Here is a 24,834-nt window from a genome sequence, read left to right as displayed (position 1 = left end):
GAATAAAAATAAAGCCTCATCTTACAGAAGATTCAATAAATTGTATATACGATTAGATTACTCGATAAGTTTTGAAACTTCAAAGTCAGAAAGAGTGGAAGTGTGAAACTCGCCTTGTTGCATTTGAGTGAATAGTGTGTTATAAAAGCATAAGGACTTTTTGTATAGTTATATCGCTAAATCACACAAACACACACTAAAATAATGTGTTGTAAAAGCATGATGACTTTGTGCATAAGGACTTTAGTGTGACATCTTTTTATTTTGGAAGGTTATTATTGTAAATCCCCTAACAACATTTTTATCTTGATGGAATAATTTACCCATAAAGGAATGTTTGGTTAAGTTCAAAGCTAAATAATTAAAAAAAATTGGTTTGGGGATTTAAATTATAAGTCGTCATTTCAGTTCATAAGCTCATCCTATTCAAAACTTGCTTCGGTTTGATATCATCCCGATATAAAATTTCAATTTGATTAGTGGTTATCCTGGTAAAAACCCAAGTTCAATTTGTAAGCATAACCCAGTTAAAAGCATGCTTTCGTTCAAGATAAGTTATGTATAAAATCTTTGTGGTTTATTGTCAGCATGTTCAAAATCTCTGTTTGATTCGTGAGTTCAATCCGGATTAAAAGCTATCATTGGTTTGAGATAAGTCTGTGTAAAATATCAGTTTAGCTTGGGGACTAACTGATTCAAGTTCCTGTTTATAAAAGAAGATTATCTGCTTCAATCCTCCATTTGGGAGGAAGACTAATTTCTTATCTCCATTGTTTGCTGTTTGGTTGGAAGTTAGCATGAAACTTCAATTTTCCTTGTATAAGGGGGTTCGAGAGCTCAACCAACTAAAAGCTCTTAAAAATTACTGGATACTCTCAAAAACAAATATTGGGGAGATAATTAGGTCTTTTATTTTCGAACGAACCTCTATAATTCATGGTGTTATTTCTCTATCCCTTAACTCTTTACTTTATATATATATATATATATATATATATATATATATATATATATATATATATATATATATATATATATATATATATATATATATATATATATATATATATATATATATATATATATATATATATATATATATATATATATATATATATATATATATATATATATAATAGTGTGCTCACTATTTGCTAGGAGTGGATTCCAGATATCTAAGAAGATTTTCTTGTAGTTGAGTTTTTTGTTAGTGTCATTAGAAGAATTATCGTGTGCTAAGGGTGCGTTTATTTCAAGTTTAGAAGTAATATTCCTTGGAATCTTATTTCCATCATTATTATTACTTGGAATAATATTCCTATCCAAGTGTTTGGCAAAAACTAAATTTTCTAGGAATATTTATAATATTTATTTAATTATAAAAAATAAAATAAATAAATAAATATGAGTAGTAGTGGGGAGTTGTAATTAGTTGAACTTTATTCCATGGGAATATTGAATTCCCACCCTTTAAACATTTGAATAAAAATAAAAGAACCATGTGTAAATAAAGTTCCTGGGAATAAAATATGCATTGGAATAATTTTTTAAAAATTGAATCAAACATGGGAATGTTGCATTCCCATGACAATATTTCTAAAAATATTTTTTAAAACCTTGAAACAAACACACCCTAAGAATATTTAAGAATGATTAGTATTCCTTCAGAGTGGTTAAAGGCCACAAGAATATAAGCGGAAATCTAACTAGGAATAAGAACTACTAAAACGAAAACTCAACGAGCTTAAAAGAAAATGTCAAAAAAATATAGGAAAAGACAACAAATCCAACACCCAAGCCAAAAAAACAACACAACTAAACAAAAATGAGACAAGATAGATCTATGCCAAAAGAAACCACCATCTATAAAAAAAAACATCCTCTTGGGGCACCACCAAAAACTATCTACTAAAAGGCCAAAGTCACTCAACCTTCTATTGACTCAAACAAAGAGTAGAGTTCGCAATCCATGGAAGAAAGCAAAAGAGATTATCGCATACCTACAAATATATCATTTTCATGCTAGGAATATGCTCTTATATTCCACATCCTTCACGTTGATAGAGGAACCCAAAAAAATGATATCATTTTTGAATTTCAAATCGACCAAACCATTGCATTCCAAACCTACCTCATCCTAGACCTACCTCCCAATGATCTTAAGATCAAAAAATAGTATTAAGATTCTTAAAAATAACAAAATCCCACTCTAGCCACCTAAATATGTCATACCAAACATATACTGCCAGGTCGTAGATCATTAGCAAATGGGTAATCGACTTGGCCTTCCCTTTACACATCAGACATAAAACACCCTAAATATCCATTAACACGCTACTCTTAAATGATAATATTTGTTACAATATTAAAAGTCTAACATGTAAATTTTTATAGGGGGTGGGAATATATAAAAGAAAATGTCTATTGGATAAGAAGAAGCATCTTTGTAAATCAATGGCAGAATGGGACATGGATTTGAAAATTTGAAAACTTGTAGTTTTGTCTTATTGGCAAAATAAGCTTGGATGTTTCATACATACTTAAATTGTTTGGTTAAAAGATGACATAAAGCTAAATATTAGTCTAAAAAAGGTAATCTCAAAACTACGGGGAAACTTAGGCCAAAATATACCTGAAGAAGCATACAAATGGACATTTAGATCATTATTAAGGGTTCTTCTTGGGATTTTGATGATTGAAACACTATTAATATTTGCTATGACAATTGAATACATTTTAAAAATGGGTTTGAAATGTTATAAATTATTAACAATTAATAATCTTGAGTGTGTTCTAAAATAATAAGAAAATATACAACTGAAGGTTAAATTTTTATTCAGAAATAGGCAAAACTGGTGAAGTATTGCAGTAGACAGTTTGTATTTTGAATTCACAAATAGGCAATAATTCGTGAAGTGTTATAGAATGTGAAACAATACAGCCTTTGAAAACTGATGTTGTAAGCGAAATAGTGCAACATTTAGTAAAAGTGATGTTGTATGTGAAACAATGCAGCATTTGGTAAAAATGTTGTTGTAGACGAAATAGTGCAATATTTGGTAAAACTGTTGCTGAAAGTGTGTGTTTCATCAAGGATCGCAACCTTGTGAATCAACATTACTTTGGTCTAATAAATTGAGCATTCCGGATTAAAAAAAATTACAACACAAAAGTCTATCATTTTCACACAAAATTCCAGATTTCATCTTTCCTACATTCGAACCTTCATCGGTTTTGTGCAAACTCGAGTATATATTGAATTATTATGGGTATTCTTGCGTTCAAACTCTTAGACATTTGAGAGCGCTTAAAATACTTATAAGAAAAGTGATTTTCTTCACGATTCTAGTCTCGATCTATTTGATTTAAATTGATTTTTAACAATCTTATAAGTAATTCATAAAATGTCAACTGAGGCTTATGTTCCAATTATTCAAAGTGATGAACCAAGACAAAATCTTCTTTCTCTTAATTGACATGATGATCTGTTATTTGTGATTAATATTAAAGCTTGATAATTAAATTTTTTTATGACAATTCTCTATGATGGTGAAAGGTATTCAATTAGTTCATATAATATTTTAAATTTTATAAAACTTTAATTTATGATTTTTTGTGATTAATTTGTGGATGCAATTTTTATGGAGAAATAAATATCCATGTTAGTTTATTCATAATCATAGTGAAAGATACATATTTAACATGTGATATTAGACTACTCTTTCATGTAAATAACTTTTGTTTGTTATTAGTTATTTTCTATGTAAGTTGATATTGATATTAAATATATTAAGATGTTGCTAATATGTTTAATGCATTAAAAAATGAATAAAGATAAATTGACGATAAATTGATCATATATTCACGAGAAAGAAAGTTTTATGTACCATTAAAATAAATTAATTCTTTGACTTTAATTGTTATTTTGACATTTTTATGTGTCTCCTTCTATAAGAAAATTATATTGACTTATAATTAATATTATGAATAATTTTTTTATTGATAATGCATTTATTTATTGATAATGATAATGAGAAAGATGAATAAATGCATTTATTTATTTATAATTACTATTATGAATAATTTTTTTATTGATAATGAGAAAGATGAATAATGCATTTATTTATTGATAAAATATATTTTTTTAAAATATTATGAATGTAAAGTTATGGTTCATGTATTGGAAACATACAATGGTATAAATAGTAATAATAATAATAATAATAATAATAATAATAGTATTATAACAATAATAATAATAATAATAATAAAAAAAATAATAAATAATAATAATAATAATAATAATAATAATAATAATAATAATAATAATAATTTGAAAGACATGTTTCAATTGTATTGTTGTTTGTGCAATAACTTATTAAATTTAAAATTAGTTATCTCATATTATATATGCTTGCTAATATGAAAAAGTTATTTCTTGATCATCTTGATATTAAAATTAATTTGTACATTTTTTTATTATTGTAAGTTAAAAAATGTGTATGAAAACAATTATAGAAAATATTAATGATTTGGTTCATTGTTTATTTTATAATGTGATTCTTATATGGATATAATATAGAACATTGTTAAACATGAAGTTAAGAAATATAATTCATTATGATCATGATTGTCGATTGCTATAATTATTTAATGTATTGAATATATTTTAGATATATTCAAGTAGAAGTGTAATTTCAAAGTAAAATGATTATTATTAAATATTTTATTGACAATGAAAGAATGACATAAAATTTATTGTGTCACAAAGTTCTTATTTTATATAATGAATATAATTCTTTTGAAGAAAAAATATATTTCTCCGTATGAGGTATGGAAAGACAAAGCGCAAAATATTAATTATTTTAGAGTGTGGGGGTGTGTAGCCTATTATAAGAACATGAAACCTAAAAGGAACAAATAAGTTTTTGCAGGCTATACACCTAACATTAAAGCATACAGACTTTTGAATTTGGAGTCTAATATAATTACTGAATTATAGATGTGGAATTTTGATAACCTTATCACAGAGGATAAAGAATTCAAGATTCCCACAAATTAAGAACCTCGTGAGGAAGGTTCTCCACAGATTATTGATTATTTTGACACATTTGCACTAGTAGCAAGCACAACAAAATTAGAGTTTCGTTTGCATTAGCTTCCTTGCATAACCTTATAGCTCATCAAATGGATGTCAAAACAGTATTCCTAAATAGATATCTCAATGAGGAGATTTACATGGAGCAACCGAAAGGTTATGTCCTTCTTGGTAATGAATAAAAGTGTACAAACTTGTCAAATCCTTGTATGGATTAAAACAAACACCGAAACAATGACATCAAAAGTTTAACTTTGTCATTGTAAGATTCACCAATTAAGGGGAGACACATAATATTTTGTCATCATCAAAAGGGGGATATTATGAAGAATACATCTTATATCTCGTTTAGTTTTTATGAAGACAAAGATTATCAAAGAAGAAAGGGATCAAAAATGTCATGTGCGTCAATGATGAAGTTGATTAAGAAGGTTGAACATAGAATTTCAAGTGAAGATTTTAGAAAAGTGAACATGACTAAGGTACTCATTGCAATTCATACTATATTACTTTAAATTTCTCATGATTTCATCTCTCACTTCATCTAAAAACCTTCTTGCATCATCATGCACGATTATCTAAAAACCTTGTTCATCTAATTCTTGTGATAAGTGTTTGTACACAGAGTTATGTGACAATATTGTGATATTTGTTGTCTCTATATTGATTACATATTGATAATTAGCAATGAGATGAATAGAATTTTATAAATAAAGAGGTTTATAACTTCCACATTTAAGATGAATGATCTTTGACTAGTTGACACACTTCTAGGGATCAAAGTAAAGTGAAATAGTGGGGATTATGAACTTAGTCAAACACATTATGTTGAGAAAGTACTTGACAAGTTCAAACACTTACATTTCAAGAAAGTGAGTACTCCATTTGATCCTAGTGTCAAACTTCAAAAGAAGATGGAAAAGTTATGGCTCAATCAGAATATGCAAGTGTATGCAATGTACTAGACCCGACATAAAATTTCCAATTAGTAAAATGAGTATATTTTACTAGAAATCCAAATGGTGAGCACTGAAAGGCCATCATTAGGATTTTTGGCAATCTTATGAAAACCAAAAATCATGGTATCCGTTATGGTAGATTTCTTGTCATATAGAATGATATGCCGATGCAAGTTGGATATCAAGTGTTGAATATCATAAATCTGCATTTGAGTGGATATTTACACTAGTTAGTGGGGTAATTTCTTGGAAGATCAAGAAACAAATGTGGATCACTATCTCAAACATAGAATTAGAGTTTGAGGCTCTTGCTTCTACTGGTGAAGAAGTTGAGTGGTTGAGAGGCCTTTTATTGTAAGTTCTATTAGCTAAAGACAATGTTTCAAAGGTGTTGATACATTGAGGTAGTCAAGCCACTTTACCTAGAGCATACACAAAGTGTATAACATAAAGTCTAGACAAGTAGGACTTAGAAATTCATTCGTGAGAAAATTGATTAAGGATGTAATAATTTCATTCTCATATATACGATTGAGATATAATTTCCTTGATCCATCTACTAAACCACTGGCCAAAGATTTAGTAAAGATTACCTTGAGAGGTATGAGATTGAAACTCCTTGAATAAGGGTTCCAACAACGGTAGCAACTCAATCTGAAGTTAAAAACCTGTAACATAAGATTCAATGGGTAACAACAAGTCACTTATTTGGATGTTTATGAAATATTCTGTGAAAAAGTTGACTATTACATATTGAGGGTTGAGTTATTTTCCAAACTCTTAATGAAGTTCTATATTGAGGATATGTATCTCAAGAAATAGATACAAGATTAACTCCACCAATATAAATTTTGAGATGGTGTCGTCTTAAAGTTAGATTTGGAGTTTCTCTCATGAAAAATTCACGAAAATAGGAAAAGCACATGGCCATAAACACTGCTTGGCGAGAGAAGTAGGCGAAGAACCATTAAAGAATGCGTGTAAGGTAACATCGGTATAATCACAAGGGATAACGGTTCAATGCATATATACCTAACATTCCGATTAAACTTTGCGTTATTCTAACTAGAGATAAGTTCAAATAGAAAGATACTTAACTGTATTAAAATTCTTTTCCTCTCTTTTTATGGAATTGGTCTTGTCATTATTAGAACAAGTGGGGGATTATTATAAATTATTAACAGTAAACAATTTTGAGTGTTTTTGGAAGTGAGAATAAAATGTGCAAGTGAAGGTTAATCTTAATTCAGAAATACGCAACACTTGTGAAGTGTTGCAGTAGGCAGTTTGTATTTTGAATTCAGAAATAGGCAATACTTCGTGATGTGTTGCAGAATGCGAAACAATATAGCCTTTGAAAACTGTTGTTGTAGGCAAAACAGTGCAACATTTGGTAAAAGTGTTGTTGTAGGCGAAATAGTGCAACATTTGGTAAAAGTGCTACTATAGGCGAAACAATGCAACATTTGATAAAAGTGTTGTTGTAGGAGAAACAATGTAATATTTGGTAACAGTGTTACGAAAAATGTGTGTTTCATCAAGGGTCACAACCTTGTGAAACAACACTGCTTTGCCCTATAAATTAAGCATTCTGGATTCAGAAAAATACAACACAAAAGCCTATCCTCTTCACACAAAATTCCAGATTTTATCATCCTTACATTCAATTTTTGTCGGTCTTGTGAAAACTCGAGTATAGGCTGGATTATCATGGGTATTCATGCGTTCTAACTCTAAGATATTTGAGAGTGCTTGAAATACTTATAAGGAAAGTGATTTCATTCACGATTCTAGCCTTGATCCATTCGATTTAAATTAATTTTCTAACATAAAATCCTATGACAACCCACTTTGGATTTCAAGGTGGTGTGAGTTAGGTACTTATTTGGGAGAAGCTATAAAAGTTAAATCCATTCTCCTTTTAATACCACTTTCCTAGACTTTAAAGCGACGCAATTCAAAAAATTCCTATTATAAAGGGTAACATTAAAAATAAACTCATGTGAATGGAGAATAAAAATGCTTATTATAGTGTCAGATTGGAATACTTTACAATTAGAAATTAGGAACATTCGTCGATTCATTGGTAAATAAAATCATAACCAAAATGAAAAAATGTGGAAGAACCTTTGGAATATGAATTCCTCTCATAGACAAAATGTTTTACTTTTTCGATAAAGAAAGATCTTATAAATAGAGATATCAATTTGTTAAATTGTAATTCCTTGTGTCGAAGTAGACTGGTCTACAAAGGCAAGGAAAGGTCGAAGGGATTAGGTCGAAATGTTAAAGCATGTTGCTCGACAAAGATTTTGACTTAGGTTTATTTTGTAATTTTAGTTGAATTAGGGTAGTTGGAGTTTTGCTTAAGGAGCAAGAAAACTCAACCTATAAATAGGGAGTAACCCCTATTATTGATTGAAACACACGACACAAAAGTGTAGTTGCACAATTGAATAGAAAATCTCAATTTGAGAGAAGATAGTAACTCTGCAGAAACAACTTCTTCTTTTTTCTCTCGTCAAAACCCTAATTCCATTTCTTCCCTAATTTTAGTCTTTTATATTCTTCTTTCAATTATCAATTGTGCAATGAAGTTCTCCATAGGTTTTTGGTGAATTTCCAACATCTGGTATCTAAAGTACTAACTGAGCAATTTGTGGGAAGCAAAACACGATAGAGTTGAATAATCCAAATGGACATTTTCCAGATATTCTCCCAATTTTAAAGAATCAAAATTATGACAATTGGTGTAAATATATGAAGATTGTTTTTGGTTGTCAATATCTTTGGGATATTGTGAAGGAGGGAGTAACACCGCTCAAAGAAAATGCAACATATGAAGAAAAGGTTGCACACAAAGAATTGAAGAAAAAAGATTATAAAGCTCTCCTTATAATTCATCAATGTGTTGATTCTGATCATTTTAAAAAGTTGGGTGATGTTGATTTAACGAAAGAAGCATGGGAAATTCTTGAGAAATCGTTTGGAGGCGCATAAAAGTTGAAAGAGGCGAGGTTACAAACTCATAAAAGAACGTATGAATTGTTTCAGATGGAAGAAAATGAAAGCATAACTGATTTTTTCACTAGGCTTACGAAACTATAGAATAAAATCAAGGTATGTGGAAAAGCATTGACATTAAGATCAGTTGTCGGAAAGATCTTGAGGTCGTCGGTTCCAAAGTTCGATCACGTGGTAGTAGCCATAGAAGAGTTAAAATATTTGTAAACATTGACAAAGGAAGAGCTTCAAGGTATGCTTGAATCCCATGAACAAATAATGGTTGAAAGAGCTGCAAGCAAGTTGAAAAGTGATGCAGCTTTGCAAGCGTAATCGACAAGAGAAAAGAAAGGAAAAAGGAAGTGATTCGACAACAAAGGTAGAAGAGGCCACAATAATTCGACTTGTCGAAATCAATAAGAAGGAGGATGGTCAAATCATATAAAGTCCTCATACCAAATAAACCAAAGAGGTGGTGCTACATGTAGAGGAAGAGATGGTGGTCGAAAACGTGACAAAAGTCACATTCTGTGTTTCAATTGTCAAAAGTATGATCACTACTCAAGTGGTTGTCCTGAAAAATAGAAGAATCATGAAACTGATGCAAAGTTTACAAATCATGAAGAAGAAGAGATGTTATTGATGGTCACAATAAGAGATGAAGAAAGATTCCAGGACCAATGGTACTTAGACTCAGGATGCTCATCACACATGACTGAAAGGAAATATTGGTTTATCAATATAAAACCCTCAATGAATAATATGGTAAAATTTGCAAATGATAATACTCTAGCAGTTGAAGATATTTGTGATGTTATGATTATGAGGAAAGATGGGAAGAGGTCAGTAGTTTCCAATGTACTGTACATATCTGGAATGAAAATCAATTTGCTCAATATAGGAAAGTTAATAGAAAAGAACTACAAAGTGTCGATCAAAGACAAGATGATGCGAGTTCTCTACTCAACTGGAAGGTTAACCTTTAAGGCTCCTATGTCACAAAATAAACCTTCAAGATTGAAATTAATGTGATGGAGCACAAGTTCCTTGCAAGTACAACTAGCCGGGATGAATGGATATGGCACTATAGACTTGGCCATCTCAATTTCAAATACATTAGAGATCTAAAGAGAAGAAATATGGTTCCAGGCGAAGCAACACAAGAACAACTTCAGCAAGGATGCAGGAAGCAAGTCGAAGGACATTCTTGAAATCATATAATATGATGTATGTGGTCCTATCAAGGTGGATTAAATTGGAGGTAGCATATACTTTGTCATATTCATAGATGATTTCAGTCAAAAACTATGGATTTACCTGATCAAGAAGAAAAGTGAAGTGATCGAGGTATTTGCCAAGTTTAAATCTATGGTCGAAAGACAAAGTGATAGAAAGCTCACGATTATGAGGACTGATGGTGATGGAGAATATGTGTCGAAATACTTCGACATGTTATGTGAGAAAGATGGGATATTGCATGAGGTGGTGCCACCTTATCCTCTACATCATAACGAAACTGCAAAAAAGAATAATATAACCATCATGAATATGGTGAGAAGTTTGTTGCAAGGAAAACATTTACCCAAAGAATTATGGGGAGAAGCTGTGTCGTCCTCAACATATATTTTGAATAGATGTCTGACGAAAAGGCTAAAGGAATCATTCCAGAATAATGTTGGTCTGGTGTCAAGCCTAACTTGAGTCATACGAAAGTATTTGGATCTATGGTACATAGACATGTTCCAGATCAGCTAAGAAGAAAACTTAATGACAAGTCAAGTCAAATGATCCTAATAGGATATCATTCAACTAGAGGTTACAATTTGTTAGACCCAGTGAACAAGCAAGTAATGATCAGCAGGGACATGATCATAGATGAGCTTAAGGAATGGGACTGAACTGAAAATGTCAAGAAATATTCAGTGAGAATCTTATGTGAAGAACCAACAAATGAAGTCAAAAGAGAAGTTCGACAAGAAGAAGTCAGAGGACAAGCAAGCACAACCAGGCCTCAAAGAACAAGACACATGCCTGCAAGGTTGCAAGAATGTGTGATTAAATCATATGATATGGTCAATGTTGAAGGTGAGATGGTACACTATGTTTTCTATGCAGATGTCAAACCAGTCAATGGAGCTGAAGCATTGGAGGATTCGAAGTGCGTGAAAGCAATGCATGAGGAATTGAAGTCCATCGAAGTCAACAACACTTGGTCACTTGTCGAGTTGCCTCAAGTCAAGAAGGAAATCAATGTGTAGTGGGTATACAAGGTGAAATTGAATCCCAAAGGTGAAGTAACTCGACAAAAGGTAAAACTTATGGCGAAAGGATTTGTTTAGAAAGAAGGAATCAACTTCGAAGAAGTTTTTGCACTTGTTGCTAGGATCAAAACAATCAGGTTCATTGTAGGTCTAGAAAACATGAACAACTGGAATATGTGTCAGATGGATGTGAAATGTGCATTCTTGAATGGCCCCTTAGTTGAAGAAGTTAATGTTGCATAACCAGCTAGGTTTTTGAAACATGACAAAGAAAGCAAGGTATATAGGTGTTGACTAGGATTTCCACACACATAAATGTTAGGAATGTGTCATAGGATTCAAAGAAATATTCTGAAGAAGAATATGTTAACTTCAACAACAGATTAATGAGAAAATTTCGATGAAGAAAGTTGTGGCTTAGGACTTAGAAATATTTCGGCCTAGACTGGAGTTCAACGAAGCTTACCTGGAGTAGTGTTCGACGCAGTATAATTCAAATTTGAGGTTGATAATTGTATTTTGGCCTTATCCGTTTCTCGAAGACGCGTGTAGAGCTTTGAGTAGCGAAATGCATGAAAATCAAAGACGTGGCATCTTATGGAGAAAAGACTATTGAATAGCGGTTATTTTTGATTTAATATAAATAAGACACTTAGCCATTAGAAAAGGGGTGTTAAACCTTGTGTGAGAAACGAGTGTTCCTAAGTGAAAATGTACGTGTGAATACCAGATTTTATACTTTTAACCAAGTCATTTAAGATTGTGTCATTTACATTTCCTACAATTTAGTTTAAAGCCAATTTCAATATTTAAGATTTCGTCATTTATTTTGAATTCATTTACTTTGCAAGCCTTTACTTCTGAATTTTATTAAAGAATTGGAACATTCCCTTTAATAACTTTGAAGAACATTATCGAAATGTTCATAATTAACAAACCTAGAAACTAAATGATAACATATGTCTTAGGACCAGTCTAGTCGATCTCGCGAGTAACCAAAAAACATAGAATTTGTAAGACTAGCGCTTGTTTAGCAATTTCAATGGTAAATAAACTGGCACACCCGGTGGGACCGGTGTTGTTAGATAGAACTTGTGAATTTTTTTTAGAAGTTCTTCATTTCTGGTCTCCTTTAACTTCGTTGCATGAGATTAAGAAATGGTAAAATAACCATTGATAATGAAGCGATACAAAAAAGGGGATACGTAAGAAGGAGGGCGAATTCACCAAATAATAATGGAGAAACTACGACCGTAGTATATGTGTTCGAAGCAATTCCATCCACGGCGAGTACGACATCCATATCTTCGAGTGCTCATAGTAGACCAATTTTATCTCATGTGAGGAAGCAGGGTAAATAGGTGACCCCTTCTCCAGTAGGATCTAGCGCATTTAGGCCATATGTGACTGGATTTATGATGCCTTTGAACGACCGCGAACAACCATATGGCATGCTAACTTCGATGATGGAAAATTTGTACAACGTGACGTCAACACTGGCTGACTCATTGGTGAACATGTTCTCTCCCTTTCAAGGGTCTCGGTAAGTTGTTAATAATACGAGTCGAATTAACCAACCCCCAGGGGTGGGATTTCCTACCCAACAAATGCCCAATTTTACTATAAACTCTGCAACAGTTTTAAGGCAACAAATAGACGAAGGTAACCATGAAATAGTCCATATAATTTCCCAACAAATGGGCACAATATTCAATCCCTTGATTCAAAACACCACTCAAACAAACCAACAAATGGCAGCACAGATGACGTGAATTGTAGATTTCTTTGGAGTTCCACAAGAGCCTCAAAAACTTCGAAGGGAACGGGTATTGGAAAACCAAGGAGAAATCCATGAAAAGGACCCTACCATTAACCAAGCCAACAAAACTCACCCCAGATAGACGTGTAAAATAAGGGGGTTGGACTCGAACCCCCCAGGAACGAACAACAAGTGCCAGGAGAAAGGGAACCAAGGGTGGTAATGGTCAATATGAATCAAGACATTGATGAGGTCATACATCAGGTTTGACAAGATGGTATGGCAGGAGATAACAATTTGGATGCCATGGTCGAAAGGATTATGGCACAAAACGGGGTGAATATTGTCCTTGTCCTTCATAGGCCAAATTATAGTTCCTCATGGTCTGAATATATCTTGCAAATTGAATTGCCTAAATTAAAAGTCCCAAAATTTACAATTTTTTTTGGAGATACTAGAGAATCGATTGTCGAACATGTAGCGAGATATCCAACCAAAGTAGGAGACCTTGCAAATGACAAAAACTTAAGGATAAAACACTTCCCCAGTTTGCTCACTAAAAATTCCTTCACATGGCTCACTACACTCCCAGCGAGTTCTATTCATGATTGGACTCGTCTAGAAATATTGTTCCATGAACAATTTTACATGGGGCAGTCGAAGATTAGCCTGAAAGAATTGGCTAGTATTAAGCATAAACTTTATGAGCCAATTGACGACTGTCTTAATAGGTCCCATTTGCTAAAGGCAAGGTGTTTCACACAGGTTCTGAACTTGAATTAGTCGAAATTTCCGCTGGTGGTTTATATTTTTCCATCAGAAAGAAATTAGACACCCAATATTTGAGGGATATGGCCCAGTTGGCCGGTAGAGTTTGACAGGTAGAACATTTGAAGGCTGTTAAAGCCAGGGAAACTACGAATAATAGGAGAGAAAGGGTAGCATATGTCGACATAGATGAAGATGATCAGGAAACATATAGTGATTGTAAGACTCCAATTTTGACCCCTAAGATCTCTCATGTTATCTCATTATTTGCATTGACTTTGGGATCACACCTTGATATCCTCCTCACCCATTATTCATTGGGTTTGCATTGGAAGAGATCACCAAACATTTTTTATAGTATCATACTTTATTTTAATTTTTTTATTAACAAAAATACCAAAAATATGTCTAGCAGGGTTTCATTTCTTTTGTAGGTAGTGTATGCATCCACTTGTGCCTTATCAAGCTCACATCTATGGTTTGAGACCCTCAATGCAAGTAATCAAGTTATCAGAGGTTCACAATGGTTATAAGCATCATATATGGATCACAATGTTCTTCATTTGTCATTTTGATCAAGAATTCATCAAGAGTTTGAAGCTTGTTATCCTTGGAAGCCCTAATTCATCTAGGTATCTTGTGTGACTTCCTCAGCAAACTTCTTCAACCATTGGTCAAAGATATCAAGGAATACTCCATTGTACATCATCTCAAGCATATATGATTCTTCATTAGCCCCAAATATCAAAATAACTTCAAGTTTGCCAATTGGTTTAAAGAGGTTGACCAGAGAAAGTCAACTAGTCAAATCTAGGGTTCCCTAGACCCTATCTCCTACATTTTTTGTCATATGAAAATGATTCCAAGATATACTTTACTCTTTATGAAATTCCAAACAACTTTCATGTTGGCATCAAGATCTAATTTTTCTTGGAAAGTCATTTTTTATGGTGAAAGATTATAAGTCATTTTGTATGTGCCCTAGATGGAAGGTCAACTTCCAAGAATCATAACTTGCTATTTTTTTATCATATAAAGGTCATCCAAGTTTCATGATCAATTTTAATATGTCTTATCCAATTTTTCTTCTTTGATAAATGTCAAATTCTACTTGCAAAGACATGTACCAAGAGAAAACATTATAGGTCATTTTGGGCCATCATCATTGAACAAGCAATTTTCCTCAACTTCTAAAATCCATAACTCCCTCATGAAAGAATTAAGTGGTTTCAAATTTGTGATCAAATTTAAAAGGAATGAAAGAGCTACAATTTGAAGAAGGAACCACTTTCATTTGAAGCTCATAGCAAAAGTTACTTAAGGGGAAAAAAGTGGTCATTTGACTTTTAACTTAGAAAATTTTCAACTATGTTTGATTTCTCCAACTTCCACCTCAAAATTCATCATGATCCAATCTCCAAATGGAAAAAGTTTCAACAAAAAAGTTGCTCCCCTTCATGTTATCTTTCCAAAGTATCCAAGATCATGGCATTAGAGCATTTTTGAGTGACTAGCACATGGGTGTAATGCATTGCCCCATTTGGAAACATTTGTGACCAATTTCTAAATCAACATTGCATGGTTCCATGTTATTGCTTCATCATCATTTAGATTTGATTTTGGACCAATTCACATCATGTCATGAGCCTTGTACCCGCCCATGCAAGCATGCAACACGTCATTGCTATTTTTAGCAAAATTTGCAATGTGTGTGAAAAGCAATCCTCATGGCTATAAATACATGACCCTAGAGATTAGAATAGAGGACCTTCTTCCCTAACTTTGATCTTGTAACTCCATAACCTCCATTGAAAGGATAAACTTTAGGATTTCAATTGAAATCGAATTTCAATTTCACTTCTGTTTTGAGATTGAAACTCCAAGAATCCAAGCCCCTTGATCATTCATTTCACCTCTTACAAGTGGATAGAAGCAAGCCATGCCAAATTGGAAGGAAGATCGAGTTCAATTGAAGCAAACAGAAGGTGAATTTTCAGATTTTTCTCTTCTTCGATTCTCCCTCAATTATCCACCATTTTGCTTGATTATTGGTTGTCTGAAGACCTACCAACGTAGGCAACAAGATTGAGTTGCTTTTAGGTCAAATTAAAGCAACTTTACTCATACTCCTCAATTTTCAATTCCACGTATCTTTCAATATAGTGAGAATTGGAGGATTTTGAGGGCAGATTTGGATTCCTGGCATTTTTCTCTTCTAATTAATGTATGCATTTTTCATTTTCATGAAGGTCGATGGTGGACCAGTCTGGGGAGGTCCATCGGAGAAGATGACCGGAGCCCTAGCTTCGGTGGTGTGTTGGCACTCTCTCATCCTTTTGATCATGATTCTACGTTTTAATCAGGTCCATTGGTTTTGATTACCACTCCTGCAATGCGTTTGACTTGGCCTTTGGTGTACTGCACACACGTGACCATCAGATCTGCTTCCTTGTGTTGAAGCAGATGGCTTGACAGAGGCAAGGAAATGTCGAAAGACTTAAGTCGAAATGTTGAAGCATGTTACTCGACAGAGATTTTGACTTAGATTTATTTTGTAACTTTAATTAAATTAAGTTAGTTGGAGTTTTGCTTATGGAGCAAGAAAAGTCAACTTATATATAGGGAGTAACACATATTATTGATTGAAACATATAACACAGAAGTGCAGTTGCACAGTGCCATAGAAAATTTCAATTTAAGAACGGAGAGTAACTCTGCAGAAACAATTTCTTCTCTTTTATCTTTTCAAAACTCTAATTCTCTTTCTTCCCCAATTTTCATCTTTTCTATTCCTCTTTCAATTATCAATTATACACTGAAATTCTTTATAAATTTATAGTGAATTTCCAACACAATTGTCTTGTTTTCTCCCTTTTCCCTTATAGCGATATGATTGATCATATATTTATAGTGTATGTGAAAAATCAAGGGAATCCGGTTCTCTTCTTTTTTGGCTATTTATTTCAGTGACACTCCTAACACTTTGTGACGATGGCTTGGTTAAACTGTATTATAATTAACACATATAAAACTACCACGAGTCATATTGAGTATATCATTTCTAGCACTTGGTTTAACTAAAATCTCAAGGTCTTCGCGGATAAGTAAATACTTGTTACGATTTTAACTCATAATTTTGGCAAGTTCTTAATTTCTAACACATATTAAAAAAGCCACATTTGAATGACAAGCAGAATGTGAAAGAGAGTGTTGGTCAAAGGTCATCACTCTCGTTCTTTAATTTCTCAATATAACAACATGATGATTGATCAATAGAAACAAATCGTGCAAAAAAAAACAATGAAGATAAGAACAATAGAAAAGGTAAATGGACTAAATCTAGCAAGAGATTTATAAAAATCAATAGTGATACAAGTTTATCTTAGACATCAACTAGGAATGTGGAATCATATATGCTCTGGTCGTTAAGGTACTTGCCATGCATAAGGCCTTGAGACTAAACATGGGATTAATTATATCTAAGTGGAAACTAATTAATTGAGCCTCAATAAACACGTGGAGAAGAAGGTTTCTTCCAGAGGGTATGTGGGTACTTCATGAAGATGATTAACGAGATTATGGTTTATTTTTAGAAAACACTATTTGAGCAATGATGTTATTCTAATGAAAGTTGAGAACCCCATTGTAAGAATAAACTCCAAATCTAGCCATAAAACTCAAACTCTGAGAATCGATGTCGATTGTTCTCATATGTTGGACAAGTGAATCTAAGCATTGGAGTGAATTGTGATGGTTTGAAAAACCATTTTCAATTAAAAATATTTCACAAACTTAGAGTTTAATTTTTTTTTGCAAAACACATAGAGTAAAAACTTCAGAAATAAGAAAATCAAATAGATGGAAATGCAGTAGAAATAAATAATTGAAAAGTAAAAAGTTAAGGGAAAAAAGAAAAATACCAAAGATTTATAGAAGTTTAGTCTAATGAAGTGACTGACTCCTCTCCCCAATAATTCCTTCTTGAAAGTTTCCACTATGATGAGAGCTTTTAATAGGTTTTACTCATGAACCTCCGTATACAAGGATTAAAGTTTTACAATGGCTAACATCACAACTAACACGAGGTTTCAACTACGAAACCCTCTCAACCAAGATATTTTACCACCAGGACAATATTAAATCAACAAAAAGCTTCTAACATCAGGTTATGCCCATGAACCAACTTAGAGTTTTAATTACGTAGGCCTCCCCAACAAAACAAAGATTTTAATTAGTTTACCTCAACAACCAAACAAGAGTTTTCACTTGGTTTAGCTCGCAACCAAAATATTTTTTCCTAGTTAAAATTTACAATATTGCCCTTAGACCATACCAAAGCACCTCAGAAATATAAAGATTTCACTTTCAAAAACACTAAAATGGAGAGAGAGAGAGAGAGAGAGAGAGAGAGAGAGAGAGAGAGAGAGAGAGAGAGAGAGAGAGAGAGAGAGAGATATTTGAAATATGTTTTCTGGTGTATGGAGAAGTGAAGTAGAGCCCTTTGTTTATAGAAATTTTTTTGGCGTTAAAAGAAAAAGATACATGGGTCTTTTTAATGGTTATAATCTATTAGGTCAACCAAATAACCTATTATCAAGTTCAAAATGCAAGTTCCTCAAAGGAGTCATTACTAAAAGAGTATTAACCTTTATAGTTGATTATGAGGCATTACAAAAATGAATAATTGATTAGGCCTAAGGGCTAATCGGTCATACTTTGTAAAAATGCACTCATAAAGAATTTTTTTAGTTCTTAGCCAATTAGCTAGGCACAAAAACATTTTTGGTCATTTTCATAAAATAAGAGAAGATTTCCAAAAGTATGAAAGTGTGTGTGATTTTTCTTAGTAAAATCTAGAGTTAGTACTATACCTTTACATGCACAGATCACTCGACGCATACCCGAAGAGCTTTCACACTTCCTGTCTTTCACAAATATGAAAATTATTGTTCCATGCCACATTATCTTTAACTTTAGAACATCACTGAAACCTTGAATTTTATTTTGATGAGGCTTAAGATAACTCTTCAAGATAGACACCATCATCATATACAATGCTTGATCAGAGATCTTCATTGACTTTACCAAAGGTCGCTTGACATAAGGTGTTGCCCTTAAAAGATAGGCTTTTTCAACTTGATCTCCAAGCACTTGATCCCAAACTTATCATCACAACACTAATCTTTGACATCTTTATCACATTAGATAATAACTTCATTAGTCATCGTTCGAACTAAAGAATTCTTGATAAAGACTTATCTTAAGAGCATTGTCAATTTCAAAACCAAACATATTGCTACAGACGTCATACCTGCAAGAACATGGGTTCATTTTCTCCCCCTTTTTTGATAATGACAACACATCTCTCAAGGATGTTGACAAACAAAGAAATAAAGGTGATAAATTGGATTTTTTAGACTGCCCCTTACAAATATAGAGTGTACCCTACTCCACATGTGAGTATACTTCCCCCTCTTTGTTATTATAAAAAATATGGGATAAATAAAAAAATACAAAAATATGGTAGGTATCAAGCACATAGATCACCAATGCAGGCTCAAACATTTAAAGGAAAACAAACTTTGTTAATTAAAAATTGAATTCATGTACAAAAGCGGGAAACGACTAGGAGTCATATCACGATAAAACAAAATTAAGCAAATCTACTCATCATCATCATCATCATCATCATCATCATCGTCAATGAACATTTCATGAGGCATGTGAGATCCAATTTCTACGAGTATATGGGCCAGAGTGTTCATCTTTTTTTAGCCTTCTTTTGCCTCTTCATGATTTTCTTGAGGAGAGATTTAGTTGAAGTAGTTTCTATAATTTCATAATAAAATTCTTCCAACAGCAATGTTGTCGCACCTCGAAAAATGGGAATACGACTTTAAGCGAAGCGCGATCGCACGCTCGCAATGATGGACTGAACAGAGTCGCCACCGAACTTTATTTATTCCTAAAAAGGAAAGGGGAAATATCGATAAAACCCAAGACAAAACGATAATGATTATGGTCGTCGCAACCAATATCAGGGTTCGGGAGTCGGTTACGCAAGGGGAAGGTATTATCACCCCTCACGTCGTTGTATTCAACGGGAACCGTTTAGTTAGTTTCGTTTTGAATGTTAGCTTATGTTAGTCTTCTCAAGTTATTATGAGGGAAAGAAAGAATAGAAGAGGGAAGAAATGTTTTTGGATTTTTGACGAAGGACTAAACCTAAGTTTTTTATTAATGGGCCTCACAAGATTTACAAATCCTGATCCTACGTATCTCAATAGAGAAGTCAAGGCTTACGTAGTTCTGGGTAGAAAAATGTTTGTTTGTTGGTCGATTTTAGCGAAAGCTATATTGTATTAATCGATGAAAAACATTATTTTACCCAAAACAGATGAAGAGTGGACGTATACCACACATCGAATGGATTGACAAATCTACATTCGGAAAAGCGTCACTTATCTCGACTCAACAATCGTGGCCGAAACATTGTTTTGCATCACCTTAAGACAATATATCTTTCGTTTATGAAAAAGGTTTTTGATTAGTCGCACGGCGGCGAGAAAGAGTTTGATTGGTTGGATTTATTTTGAGTAATGGCGAGCACTTGGATGAGCGAGGTATCCATCTCGAATCCTATTCTCAGGAGTGCACGGTATACACCATGTTCCATTTCCATCTTTATTGAAAAAGTGTTTAATAAAGATTAAGTGTTTTGAGGTTTTGATTGAGAAAGGGGTTTGAAGAAACCGCATTGACAATTTTAGACGATGGCGAGAGCTAAGATAGGTAAGGCATCCACCTTGAATCTTAATCTCAGGAGTGCACGGTATACACCATATTCCATTTCCATCTTTATTGAGAAAGTGTTAAGGTAGGAATTAAGTATTTTTTGAGTTTGAAAGACGAATATTTATAAGAACGAGGCATAAGCCCTAAGATCAATAATTCAGGGTTCCACCGGAATGCTAGATTCCAATGGTCCTTTTTCATTCGAATTATTTAAGAAAATTATTTAATGGATAACGAACACTTGATGGGAATCAAATATCAAAGGGTTACGCCAGAATGCTTGATCCCAACGGCCTTTATTTTGTCCATCAATGCTTAATCCAAAACGTGAGGCTCAAGACTGATCATTCGAGGGTTCCCACCGGAATGCAAGATTCGAATGATCCTCTTCTTTCGTGTTTTAAAAAAGGAATTTAATCGGGTTGTAAAGATAGTTTAAAAATAAAATAAAATTATAGGGATAAAATTAATTTTACAATTTTATATGTATATCGAATTAATTAATTATATATATATATATATATATATATATATATATATATATATATATATATATATATATATATATATATATAATATATATATATATATATATATATATAATATATATATATATATATATATATATATATATATATATATATATAATATAATATATTATATATATATATATATATATATATAATATATATATATATATATATATATATATATATATATATATATATATGATCGAGTTCCCACCAGAATGCTAGATTCTAATGGGAGGAAATGAAATTAAATGTCGAAACTATGGAAAGTTAGTGAAATTTAAATCGAAAATTTAGCGAATTTGAATGTGGTTATTTACATGTGTAAGGGTATGACCATAGATATCAATAACCTAATTAAATTAATTACCATATGGAAATCAATTAACCATACCAAATCCCATATCAAAAAAAAGTTAATAATTAAGAAAATCTAAAAAAAAAATATTTAAAATCTAAACAACTAAATAACGATTAAATTAAATTAATAAAAGTAAAATAAAGAGTAAGAAATTATAAAAAAATTAAATGAAATAGTAAGCATAAAAAATAAAAATATGGAGATATGTTACTCCCAAGTATCAAACCCATCCCACTAAAGAAAGGGAAACTGATCCCTCTCCACTCGGCCATGACTTGCTTACTGCTAGATTAAGATTGACAAAACCTATATGCTGACCGGAAATTCCTAAAGAAAAAACTTCATTTAAGGCCTAAATCTGGAAATGTCCAGAGAAGGCGAAAGGGTCCAAACCCTAGCCGCCTGAACCTCTCGATTCAGTCAAAGATGCCGTATTAAATGTTGGCCAACAATTTTCAATGAGGAGCACACAAAAAACGAAAAGCCAACGCTTGGGTAATGGAGTCTGGCACGGATATTGATCCAAATAACAAGGTCATAATAAACATCAGCATGCAAACCTAAAGAGAAGCATCTTTCCCAAAAATCACAACAAACAATCGCCTCTCTCAACCGAAAACAAAACTAGATTTTCTTCCTTTGCTGAAAACCTATTTCCTCCTTCCTAGATGCAAGCGAAAAAACTTCCTAGCAAGTATCAAATGCCAGTGGATCACAAATGGATGAAAGCACTCACCTTCGGCGATGACTCGACGGCGATGGTGAAGCTTGTATCTTCCTCTCTTTGCTAGGGTTTCTCCGTCGTCGCTGCTCCCTCTTCTCTTCTAGGGTTTTTCGCCGTCTGAAAAAATTAGGGTTTTTTCTCGTGGTCTTTCTCGCCTCCGCTTCTCTTGTTTTATACTCACCACCTTAGGGTTTTGAGCTGGTTATGGAGATCCAAAAGGGTATCTCTGTGAAATCCTTTAGGGTGCTCAGTTTGTTTGCCCTATTTGATGTTTGATCTGGAAACGGTAATACAAACCTACACTTTCTTCTTCTAATTTTGTCTCAATCCCTTTTGGGTTATTTGTTGAATCTTAACGCCTTGCTAACTTACTTTGTTTTTACAGCAGTGAAAATGGGTGAAAATAAAAACTTCGGTTATTTGCAAAGCTTTTCGATTATGAACACGGGTTGAGTGAACTGCAACATAATCTTTCATTATGCAGGGTAGCTTAGCTTCGGTTTCTACTTCTCTTGATTTAGCTCAGGATTGTGGCTATGAAAAGGACCTATTGAGATGAACTTTGGAGTAAAAGCTTCTTCATTCAACTTCAAAAGATGGTTAGTAACCTTGTAAATGCAACATTGTTCATGTAACATAGGTTCAATCATTTATGGAATGTTAACTATGTGATGAATCTGTGTTTCTGTCTCAGAACCTAAAATGGTTTTTAGGTTTTGAAAGGCAACTTAATGACTGTTATGGTTTGGGTTATGCAGGTCTTAGAAGTTGTAGCTTGTTGCTTTTTGGATGCCGGTTCCGTTGCGGCTTTCGATACATCGTTGTGGAAGTTGGAGAAGCCAAAACTAGTTCAAGAGGTTAAGGTGAGTTTTTTTCTGAATCCTGTTATGTTCTTTTCAGTTTTTGCCATGTCTTTTGTAACTGAATTATGGACTGCTGTGATGTGCTGGAAAACAAAACAGGGTTGTAATAAAATGGCTATTTTTGTGTGTATTATGCAGGTTCATTTTGGAAGTTTGGGGCGGTTTGGATTGTTAGCTGCATTTTGCGGTTATGGTTGGTGTGAAGCTTCCGGTTCTGTCGGTTGAGAAATTGGAAGGGTTATATGGTTCTTGGAGAATTGAGGGAGAAGTTAGAGTATGTTATTGAGGTTTGTTAGGGGAGGTCTTTGGAGTGATGGTTCATAACCGCGTTGCCTTGTTGATGCGTAGAGACGGGGCGTGTTGACGAATGAAGGCTTGTGCTTGTTGTTGATTGAGAGGGCGATGATGAAGATCGTTGAAGTTGGTTTAGAAGGTCTCTGATGAATCTTGATGAAGACGAAGCCTATTCCAAATCGTGAGTTTCTCTCTTCCCAATTCTGTTTTTGATGTTATGTTAAAGATTTCTTCTTCTTCAATTCCTTGCGTGTGGCTGTGTTCTTCGTCTCATCTTGCTTCTCCTTAATATCTTTGTTTCTGTTCCTGTTAGATGTGGTTCGAGGGACAGCTCTTATTGATGTGTATGTGAAATGCGGTTTTCTAGGTGAGGCCATGGACATATTTGAGAGGATGAAAAGTAAAGATGTGAAGTCATGGACAGCTGTGATTTCGGGTCATGGAATTCACGAGCAGCCAATGGAAGCCATAAGGCTTTACAAGAGGATGGATAATGAAAGGTTTAGACCAAATGAAGTCACCTTTTTGGCAATTCTTACTGCTGGTAGTCATGGAGGACTTGTTAATGAGGGGATTGAATTTTTTTAAGCGCATGGTTTAGGAACATGGCTTTTCACCGCGGGTTGAGCATTATGGATGCCTTATTGATCTCTTGGGTCGAGCAGGAATGCTACACGAAGCATTTGAGCTTATCAAGAGCTTGCCCATTAAGGGTGATGCTACTTCATGGCGTACGCTGCTTTCTGCTTGCCGAGTCCAAGGAGATGTTAAATTGGGGAATGTGTGAAGGATGTGCTAAACAACTTTTACTCCGCGCATCCTACAACTGACCCACTATATATTCTTCTTAGATTTAAGATTCTGCTTAGATTTAAGAATGTTTGATTTATCAGTTGATTGATTGCCATTATATTGCTGCTAGTGTATGAAATGCATTAGGATTGTTAAAATGAAAATGGACTGCCATGAATATGATCTTATGATGCTATTGGTTTTGACATGATGTTGCTGTTATGGAATGCAGTCACATGTTATGCGTACATTCTGTTGTGCCTTATAGCATGGTATAGCTTGGTAGGTTGCTTGATGAAATATGGTTTAAGGTTGTTATTGTCACGAGCATGATGTTGGATGCTTGCTATGAGAATTGAATGATCATTTGTATGGGATGCCTTTTTATTTCAATGAAAAGAATACTTTAAATTCAAATGACATTTTCCACTAAAACCATGTTTGAATGGCCTTATTTGAATTATGCTCCGTGAATTTGAATGAAACATGGAACTTGAAAGAATGAGCTAGAAATGACATTAGTTAATTAGGAATGAAATGAATCATGAATGTGAATGGAATCATGGCCTAGGAATGCAATAATGGACTAAGGTTCCATGGATCCTAGATGCAAATGAAATCATGAAC

The 24,834-nt window shown here is 33.2% G+C and overlaps 1 protein-coding gene across 1 annotated transcript; it reads left to right on the top strand.

The window, feature by feature from the left end:
- Positions 1-10,428: 10,428 nt before the first annotated feature.
- Positions 10,429-24,003, top strand: LOC127104635 (pentatricopeptide repeat-containing protein At3g18970). Its single transcript, XM_051041815.1, has 4 exons — positions 10,429-10,611; positions 23,017-23,121; positions 23,260-23,332; positions 23,729-24,003. The coding sequence occupies exons 1-4, from the start codon at positions 10,429-10,431 to the stop codon at positions 24,001-24,003; spliced, it is 636 nt and encodes a 211-aa protein (XP_050897772.1).
- The last annotated feature ends 831 nt before the right edge of the window (positions 24,004-24,834 follow it).

This window comes from Lathyrus oleraceus, chromosome 1, assembly GCF_024323335.1.
Source record: "Lathyrus oleraceus cultivar Zhongwan6 chromosome 1, CAAS_Psat_ZW6_1.0, whole genome shotgun sequence".
Taxonomy (NCBI): Eukaryota; Viridiplantae; Streptophyta; class Magnoliopsida; order Fabales; family Fabaceae; genus Lathyrus; species Lathyrus oleraceus.
The sequence above is the reverse complement of the archived record's forward strand: the minus strand, read 5'-3'. Positions and strand labels throughout refer to the sequence as shown.

Excerpts from the sequence above, each read along its gene's own strand:
- LOC127104635 (XM_051041815.1), top strand. The coding sequence starts at position 10,429 with ATGGTCGAAAGACAAAGTGATAGAAAGCTCACGATTATGAGGACTGAT. Across the intron at positions 10,612-23,016 it reads ATATAACCATCATGAATATG|GTCTTAGAAGTTGTAGCTTG; the intron begins GTGAGAAGTTTG and ends TGGGTTATGCAG. Across the intron at positions 23,122-23,259 it reads AACTAGTTCAAGAGGTTAAG|GTTCATTTTGGAAGTTTGGG; the intron begins GTGAGTTTTTTT and ends TGTATTATGCAG.